We start from the raw sequence: 10256 nt of genomic DNA, 5'->3' as shown, positions 1-10256 counted from the left end.
GCAAAAATCCTTCCATATCATTTCAATACATTTCCCTACATTTCACTCCAATACTGTTTCTGATAATTAAGATTATGATAGAGGCCACTAACTTTACTTCATCAATTTACCTTTCTTAAATTCAAATGTGCATCAGATGCAAATCCTAAAGTAAATGCGCTGCCACATGAGGCAGTTACTACCATTTTCTGAGCCCCAGAGTGGTAGGAATTTTGATATCAATCTTTTATTTGAGGTGGGTTGGTGAAGGCAGGGGCAAATTTAGCTGTGTTCATTCTAGAACAGTGCTATCCAAAATATTCTGCAGAATCTTAAGGATTCTGTGGAGGTGCCTCAGGTCCCTTCCTCTCAGTTTTAGCTGTTATTTCCTGGGATTTTTACATAAAATTTTGTTTGGATAAAGGGTTCCTCCCACCACTTTAAAAAAAAGTTTAAATGGTGTGTAGGGAGGTAGGTTATAGGGAGAGAGGTAGACATCTCTCTTTCTCTCCTGGAGGGTTATGGAAAGCATCCCTTACTCCTTATTCACTCAGCCTTTTATTCTCTTGATCTTCAACATAAAACATTGGCTTCTTCCCTTTCCAAAACCCACAAAGATAAATATACTTACTCCTTGTGATATTCAATAAGAAGGTATTATTAACAGACTTGATTTTTTTCTCTTTCAATTTTTTTGTATCTGTTATGATTTGGATCTGGAATTGTCCTCCTAAAAAAATTCATGTTTTGAAAGTCTGGTTCCCAATGCAGTAAGGTTCAGAGATAGGGCTTTTATGAAAAGATTGGATTATGAGAGATGTAAGCTCATCAGTGGATTAATCCATTTGATGGATTAATAATTTTAATGGACTACTAGGTGGTAAATGTAGTCAGGTGGGGTGTGGCTGGAGGAAGCAGATCATTGAAGGTTGTGTCTCTGGGGACTATATCTTGTTCCTGGCTCCTTGTTCTCTCTTTCTGCTATCCAACTGCCATGATCTTCTGCTTCACTTCAGGCTCAAAGGAATGGAGTTGGCCAAACATGACTGAATCCTCTGAAACTGTCAGCTAAAATAAAATTTTCCTCCTCTAAATTGTCCTTGTTAGGTATTCTGATCACAGCAACAAAAAGCTTACTAACACAATATATATTTACAATCAATGTACCAAGTCCTGCCCATATTTTTCCCTCTCCATTTCTGCAGTCTTTTTCTCTCTTCCACCTTTACTAGTACTGCTCTAGTTCAGATCTGCACTATCTCTGGCCCAGACTATTCCAAATGTCTTCTAAATGATCACACTGACCAACTAGAACTGCAGAATGTTTAGGAAGCAAATAATTAAGGCTAGTGGTCTTAAAACCTAACTCTTCATGGGTTACTCTATATTAAACCCTTTAATAACTCTTTTCATGCCTTTAGGATAAGGCCAAACTTCTAAACACAGTCCTACAAACCTCCTTAAAAAATATGTATTTTTTATATATACACACACACACACACACACACACTATATATATATATATACATATATATGTAATATATACATATATTATGCATGTGTGTGTATGTATGTATGTATATGTATCCCAAGCCATTTTATGCCTTTTAACATTTACTTATGTTATTTTCTCAGTTGGTAACACCTCCCTTTCCCTGTTCCTCCTCTAGGAAGCCTTCTCACTCTTTGGGCTAGGCACATTGCCCCATCCCTGACCCCACTTCTGAACCCTATATAGCACCAACTGCATTCCAATAAAATCATCTATTGATACAGATGTGAAGTCAAACAAGGTTAGGTTTTTAAAATATACTACTAACTTTTTAGCATGAAGGTCACTTCAGAAGAAACCTCTAGTTTTTACATATTTCTATTCATCTGAGATTAATGCTTTACTATACTTGGAAATGCTGTACCTAAAGTGCACTTTTCATGTTTCAGTATATATGGGACCATACATGCATATTACATTTCTAGGTTTCCCTTCTCTATATCATGTAACTTTACAATAAATTCTAATGCATCTAGTTCTGTACTATACTGGAGCCTCATAGTCATTTATACAAGGCAATGAATGTTTCCTGGTATGTTGTCAAATATTATAAGGTCAAGAAACAAATTTCATGGTGATAAGAACTGTGTAGCAGTTTGAGACCACCAGAGTGAGATGGTATGGAACAATGGAAAAAAGGAACAATGCAGAAAAAGCCTCCTCTGACCTCTAGAATCCTCTTTAAATATAATCAAATGCTGTGCTTCTACTGAAGACCAGAAAATATAGCACACTCTATCACATTTCCATGGTCAAATCAAACTTTGTCATTATAGGTAACTGTATTCCCTCCGAATCTTAATGTGAAACATATGCACTTTGTCTACTATTTCCTATCTTTCTAATTCACTCTCAACTCCAACAATCTATAACCCCACAATTCTCACTGTTTCAAACTTTCCTTATCTATTCACTTCCCCTTTACTCAGCTTTCATTCCTTGGTCAATAATTATAATCATTCCTTTGCATCTATCTTTAACTTCCTGACCCCTCAATCACTTATTATACTACTTGATCAAACCATACCCCTAGTTAAATTCAACTTTCTCTCTGTGTCCCACCTATACAAAAATTCACTCTTCTTGGTATGCTGTCATACCATGGGCAGGCAAACACTTCCATGAATAGTATATATTTTAGGCTCTGTACATCATAGAATCTTTAACTACTCTATTCTGCTGTAGAACAAAAGCAGCCAAAGATAGTATGTAAACGAATGTACGTGGCTATGTTGCAATAAAACTTCTATTTATGGATGTTAAAATTTGAATTTCATATGCTTTTCACATATAATGAAATTTCTCTCTCTCTCTTCTTAACCTAATTAAGATGTAGAAAACATTAGTAACTCATGGGCCTTATGAAAACAGCCTGTGGGTTGGATATAGTCCACAGTCTGTAACTTACTGATCAATCCTAGACAATTTCATACTTTCTCTTTTTGACTCAAATGTCTAACATCTATTTTTCCATGCTTACTCTCAGTGATGGGTTTTCTTTTCACTGAGCAATGGGGCAAGCACTTCTATAAGCTACTATTATCTCTATCCATTTAACTCTGTGTCCTTATACCCTGACTTCTCTCTGTTAATATGCTCCTGGCAAGAATCAAACCCTCATTCTCAGACTTGTCCACTCAAAAATATCACTCTTTCCCTCTTGCCTTGTATTATCAATATTCCCCTCTCTATTGGATGTTTCCCATTAGCATATAAATGTTATTTATCCCATATTCAGAACAAAAGACATTCCCACTTCTCTTCCTCTAGCTAGTGCTCCACTCTTTCCTTCGCTTAAGAGTTATTAATGTTTTCTCTTTCTAATTTCTCTTCCCATCCTCTCTTAAATCTATTCCAATCATGCTTGTATCATTATACCATCCCTTTGAAACTGCTCTCATAAATGTTCCCCCAAATCTCCATATTTGTTAAATCTAATAAATTCTCAGTCCTCATCTCATTGTCCTAAAAGCAAGTGAGATTTGGCCAATTGTGCAATCCCTATGGCTTGAAACATTTTTCTCTTGGCTTTTATAGCATTCTACCATTTTAATTTTCCTTCTGCCTCACAACTGTTCCTTCTTAATCTTCTTTGCTGATACTTCTTCATCTCTCCAGGACTCAAGTTGTTAGACTTCTTCTCTATTTTCACTTATTTCCTTGGTGATTTCATTCAGTCTTGTGGCTTTAAGTACAATTTGTGTGTTGACAAGTCCATATTTGTATCTGTAGCCTGAACCTCTCCCCTGAATACCAGACTCATATATCTAACTGCCTACTAGTTGGAGATCTAATAGGTATCTCAGATTCAACATATCTGGAAGTCAGCTCCTGATTTTTCTTCCAAACCTATTACTTCTGAAATCTTGTCTATCTTAGTTAATGGCAAATCTGCATTTCTAGAAAGGATTTTAGGTGACTTCCAGTTGAGTATGATGTGCAGAAGATTTATGAGGAAAGAAGAATGGGAAAAATGGAACTGGACAGTTTTATGAATAAAAATCAGGGAATTAATTAATGCTATTGTGATATATTAGCTGAATAACACTGTCCTTCTCACTATGCATCTGCTAAGAGAAAGAGAAACAGGGAAAATAAGTGAGTGTTGTAATGAAGAATCTCAGGGTAAAGAGGCTTTAAAGTGTCACTATATTGAGGACACCCTGAACTATTTCTGTTAGATAATGAGATTGAAATGAGCAAGAACTAGACAAAGAAGTTGTATAGTAATCATAAAACTACTTCTTGTATTTGTGCAGTGAGAACACAATGGACATTACTAGCTGTGAGCATGAACGTAGTCAGTGCTTTATCCTGGTGATTCCAAGTGGAAAAGGAAATCATGTATATAATGAAGGTTACATATGTGAAAAGTGTAGAGGAAGATAAAAGAGAACTATTCTAGACTTTCAGCTCTTCTCTACACTTAGGAAGCCATTTATTTGTCTACCACATCTCTTACCTGAAATTCTTAGGGTCAGATGTGTCTTGGATTCAGAATTACTTTTTAAAGGTAATAGGTACAAATAATATGGAACTATGGATTATACAACTCCCCACAGAAAATACACTTAGTATTTCCCTAATAAAATGTGTAATATTCTATGTCAAGTGGGACTAATAGGACTATAAATGGCCTCATCTCAGTTTAAATGAAGATTTACCTCCCAAATGAATTTAAGCCGAGTATAGTTTGTTTATTTTGGTATCAGGGATTGAACCAAGGAGTACTTAACCACCAAGCCACATCCCCACCCCTTATTTATATTTTATTTAGGGCCTCACTAAGTTGCTGAGGCTGGCTTTGAACTCACAATACTCCTGCCTCAGTGTCCCAAGCTGCTGGGAAGGTCAAGTAAGGTTTGTGACCAAATGAGTATTAGGAAATGATTTTCAGGGGCTGGGGCTGTGGCTTAGAGGTAGAGTGCTCGCCTACCATGCGTGAAGCACCAGATTTGATCCTCAGCACCACATAAAAATAAAATAAAGATATTGTGTCCACCTATCACTAAAAAATAAATATTTTAAAAAAGGAAAATTATTTTCAGAGCCTATGTATTTCAGAGTTGTGAAAAGATGATTGAGGATGTGTTCTAGCTTCAAATAGCAAAAGTGTGAGCAAGATCAAATTATTTTCAACTTTGTAAATAAGAAACAAATTAGGGAATACTAAGAGTGTTTTCTGTGGGGAGTTGTATAATCCATAGTTCCACATTATCTGTACCTATTACCTTTAGGTCTCTAGAATTTTACCTCTCATGAACTTTAACAGAAGAGTAACACCTTCAGAACCACTAAGTAAATTCAAAGAGGTAAATGTTGATTCTTACCAGAAAAGTGGAATCCATTTCTGCTGTCATCAGTACTAGGCCCTTTTCTTCCTTAAGTTCAGGGTAGTGATATAAAATCAGTTGGCTGGCTGCAGTGTCCCCCCGGGTCTGCAAGAGGAATACTTATCAAGGCTCAATAAGGTACCACCACAACAAACTGCAATTTCAAAGCAATAGAGAGTCTGGAGGAAATTCTGGTTCTTAAAAGCCCCTTGGGTGGCTAGTGAGTTGGAGAACTGGTATGTGGGGGCAAGGTCAGACTTGCAAAGGCACAGTGAAACTGACAGTTTGCAGGATGTTATTTGTGTCTTCAATTGGAAAAGATTTGGCTTTTTTCCCAGAAAATGTTTATAGAAGGCAGTGAATCCTTCATTGTGACTATACATTTAAAATCAAAATGGCACAAGCAGCTACCAAATCAAGTTCTAAAGAAAGCAATATGCCTGTGTAATTCTCACTTTTATGTACTAGTTCATTTCATAGCTAAAATCTACTCTCCTTAGCTGGCTCTGAAGATGGAGTAAGCTGCAACAAAAGCTAGAGATATAGTCCAGATTTGCAGTGTACAGTTTTAAAATAAATCTGGTTAGGGAAGGGAGGAGGGAAAAAGTATGAGAACATCATAATTTCACGAGGAAGCAGCTGTGAGCTACCTTGCTCAGCAAAATATCGACTTTTGTCTAAAAGATTCAAATGCTTTGAATCTAACTTTTTAAATCTAATGTTCAGGAATAAACAAAAAAAGGAAGCAAACAAAATGACATTCATTAAATGGAAAATATTAATCTAGCACCTCAGAAGGTGCTGACTTGGTTAATACAAAACACAAAAGACACAGAACCTTCCTCGGTGGGCTTATAGCTTGGATTAAAAAGATAACATCCTAACTTAGCCATATTTGTTAAGTGGGGCACATGCAGTAAGAGCTATTGAGGTCTGGGGAAGAGACAAAAGAGAGCCAGATATAGTAAGAAAAAGTAATCTAAGGTATTTTCTCTAATTTCTTGACATTAAGCGGGGCCTAGAAAAATAGCCCAACATTCAAAGTATGACAGTTCAGCAGTGCCATAACAAATAATGCTGGGAGTTAATAAATATTCTGTGCCCCAAACCTCAGAAAGGGCTTCTAGTCCCAACAACGAGCAGGCCTTTCTTCCTACCCTTTTGCTTGGTAGGGCACAAGCCACCTACCTGAATATTTATAAGTGCAGTGAAGTGGAGTTCAGTACCTGTCCATTGTCCTACAAAGAACTCATAACCTTCCCTTCTTGGTAGTGCACACAGAAACTGGGAAAAAAATACACAAGGAGACAGTTAAATAAAAGAAGCCATTTGCTCTAGGTCCATCCTCTTGCATCTATTACTCCATTTTTATCAATACTTGTTTTTTAAAACATTTTAGAATTATGAAATTCATGTGACAATATAACACTTTCCAGCCCACTTAAGAAATAAAGCATTAGAGATATAATTTGAGGATCCCTTTGCATGCCATTCCAATCCCATTCTAGAGTTTATATTCAGTCCTGTATATATCTATCATTCCCTTCTGTTTTTATACTTTTAATACATACGTGTAAATCTTTAAGCAAAATATACTATTTGAGCATTCAAAAACTTTAAATCTTATCAAACTGTATATATCCTCTTATAACTTGCTTTTTTTTTTTATAAGACACTGATGGACCTTTATTTTATTAATTTATTTATATGTGATACTGAGAATTGAACCCAGTGCCTCACACATGCTAGGCAAATGCTCTACCACTGAGCCACAACCCATAACTTCCTTTCTTGAATTCATATTAGGCTTCTGAGACTAATATATGTTGATAAAAATAATCCTTTAATTTCTCACTATTGTATGCAATTCTACTACAAACATTTCTCACAATTTATTCATCTATTTTTTTCTTGATGAATATTTGGGTCTTTTTCAATTTCTAAGTTTACTAATGGTATTGAAATAACTTGTTCGAATTGCTATAAAATCATTTAATAATACTGGCACATGACTTTAGATTAAATACCAAGAAATTATTAGTTTTATGCCCAGGATGCTTAGAATTGAAGATGAGCAGTAGAGAATGGTGCCAGAATAAAATAAAGTCCAATAGTACTAGTCACAGAGTTGTTTTCTTACTGGCAACCACTCAGGCTCTGATTCATTACTATTAAATATCTGAGATAACGTTGGTGGCTATTTGATATTCTTTATTAGGGGGAAATAAGTTTATGGAGTTTTATTTAGGCATATTTGAAGTATAATAAATTATATACATTTGAAGTACATATTATACATTTAATATTTATATTAAAATTTGGTTGGTTCCATTACTTGCATACTGTGAAACCATTACTATAATCAACTTAATGAACATATCTATGGTCTCTAAAAGTTTTTCTGAATCCTTTTGTAATTCATACCTCCCCGTCCCCTACTGTCCCCATGCAACCACTGATTTGCTTTCTGTGACTTTAGATCAGTCTATATTTTAGAATTTTGTATAAATGGTAGCATGGACTATGTCTTTTATCAGGGAAGGTTGGCTTCTTTCACTCAGCATTATTGTTTTGTGATCTATCCATGCTGTTCTATGTATTCATTCATTTTTATTGCTGAAGGTTATTGTGTGCATAGGTGCAGATGTATGTTTTTTCTCTCTCCCCTCATAATTTCTATGCACTTGTGACTCACATTTGGATTATTTCTATTGTTTAGTTATTATGAACCGAGCTATTTGAACATTCATGAATAGGTCAGTATATGATTGCTTTTAGTTTTTTCGGAAAAATATGTAGGAATAGAATGTCTAATTAATATGGTAGGTGTAGGCTTACACTTAAAGAAATTATTTTCTAACATGGTTGTACCATTTTATACAATCGATAGCAGTATATGAGAGTTCCAGTTGCTCCATATCTTTACCAACACTTGGCATCATCAGTCTTTTTAATTTCAATTATTCTAGTGGTATCTCATTAAGGTTTTAATTTGCATTCTCATAATAACTAATGAGAATTCAATGAGAACTAATAAGCATCTTTTCAGCTGCTTATCTGTCACTTCACTCCTTAGGTAAAACATCTATTCAAATCTCTTGTCCATTTTTTTAATTGCATTGTCTGTCCTCTTTATTATTGTAATAAGAGTTTTTAACATAACTTGGGTTGCTTCCACCATTTTATTATTTTGATTAGTGCTGTTAAGAATATAAGTGTACAAGTGTACAAATATTTTACTTTTGATGAAATCTAATCTAATGATTTGTTTTCTTTTGTAGTTTGTGCTTTTCATGGCATAATTAAGAAATCTTGGGCTGGGGATGTGGCTCCAGCGGTAGTGCGCTCGCCTGGCGTGCGTGCGGCCTGGGTTCGATCCTCAGCACCACATACAAAACAAAGATGTTGTGTCGGCCGAAAACTAAAAAAATAAACATTAAAAAAAAAAAATTCTCTCTCTCTCTCTCCCCCACTCTCTCTTAAAAAAAAAAAAAAAAAAAGAAAAGAAAAGAAATCTTTGCTCAACTAAACCTATGACTTCCTCTTTTATTTTTCTTCCATTAGTTTTTATTTATGTCTATGACATATTTTGAATCAAATTTTATGTAGTATGAGGTAAGAGTAGAGGTTCATTTTCTTTTCATATGGCTATCCAATCATTTTAGCACTTTTGTTGAAACCATTATCCTTTTCCTATTTAATTATTCTGGCATCTTTCTTGAAAAACAACTAACCTGAAATAGATTGGTCTATTTCTGGATTCTATTCTGTTCCACTGATTTCTGTCTATTTATGCTAATACCACATTTTTTTTTGGTACCGAGGATTAAATCCAGAGCCACATCCCCAGCCCTTTTTATTTTTTTATTTTGAGACAGGTTCTAAGTTGCTTAGGGCCTCGCTAAGTTGTTCAGGCTAGTCTCAAACTTGCAATCATCTTGCCTCAGCCTCCCAAGTCACTGAGATTATAAGCATGTGCCACTATGCCCAGCTCCATACTGTTTTTAATACTATACCAAAGCCTATTGAGATTTTGACTGGAATTGTATTTAATCTAGAGATCAATTTGGAGAGAACTGACATCTTAACAATATTGAGTCATCCAATCCAAGAACATGACATATCTCTCCTTTTACTTAGATTTTTTTTTGTGTGTGTATGTGTGGTGCTGGGGATTAAGGCAAGCACTCTACCAACTGAGCTATATCTCCAGCTTTAAATAATTCTTTATTTTCTGTCAGTTATGTTTGGAAAAAAAAATTAAAAATCCTAGACATTATTACCAATAGTAGCCGAGCTGTAAAGTCAGCTACCCATTCTCTTTCCCTGGAACCTTCTGAAAGCTCATTATTCCAGCAACAACCTCAAAAATGGGCACGTATTACCAGAATAGCATGGCTAAAACTACAAAGAAAATTGCCAGTAAGTTAGGAACTTGAGAGAGGTTGCAAAGATCAAGGTCTCAGGTACCTTCTAATATGCACTTACCCTAACAGATGAAGACCAACATCAGAAAGGCCTGATATGTGGTAGAGAGCTAAAAAGCCCAAGACTTATTGGGTAAAACCCACATTATTTTGTAAGGCTATAAATATCACTTATCAGTAAAATTAATATGTGGGCATCTTTGTTAAATAAACAGTACACCATAACAAGTGAGAGCATGGAATATGATGGAATGGGTTGGAAAACACCTTTCTTGGCAGTACTGCTAAGCAATCCTTACACGGTCACCAAAAACTTACTGTTGGACAGGACTGCACCCGGTTCCAGATCAAATCAAACTTCTCTTTCTGTAAGTTAGAAAAGAGTAAATTTAGTTCACAAACAGGGAAACACAAAAGACCACAGTCACAATTAAATTCACCAAGATTGGATTCTAGAACTATCAA

General features: G+C 35.3%; 1 protein-coding gene across 2 annotated transcripts in view; it reads right to left on the bottom strand.

Moving 5' to 3' along the window:
• Positions 1 to 10256, bottom strand: part of Atpaf1 (ATP synthase mitochondrial F1 complex assembly factor 1) — a 35479-nt gene that overhangs the window by 5131 nt on the left and 20092 nt on the right. For both annotated transcript variants that reach the window (XR_013091804.2, XM_076860469.2), the window contains exons 6-8: positions 10110 to 10157; positions 6553 to 6648; positions 5362 to 5469 (exon numbers count right to left, since the gene is read on the bottom strand). Coding sequence is in view for 1 of the 2 variants with exons in the window: in XM_076860469.2 (XP_076716584.2) it covers positions 5362 to 5469; positions 6553 to 6648; positions 10110 to 10157 (252 nt within the window). In the remaining variant the exon portion in view is untranslated. The remainder of the gene's footprint in view (positions 1 to 5361; positions 5470 to 6552; positions 6649 to 10109; positions 10158 to 10256) is intronic.

Source organism: Callospermophilus lateralis, chromosome 7, assembly GCF_048772815.1.
Source record: "Callospermophilus lateralis isolate mCalLat2 chromosome 7, mCalLat2.hap1, whole genome shotgun sequence".
NCBI classification, from domain to species: domain Eukaryota; kingdom Metazoa; phylum Chordata; class Mammalia; order Rodentia; family Sciuridae; genus Callospermophilus; species Callospermophilus lateralis.
The sequence above is the reverse complement of the archived record's forward strand: the minus strand, read 5'-3'. Positions and strand labels throughout refer to the sequence as shown.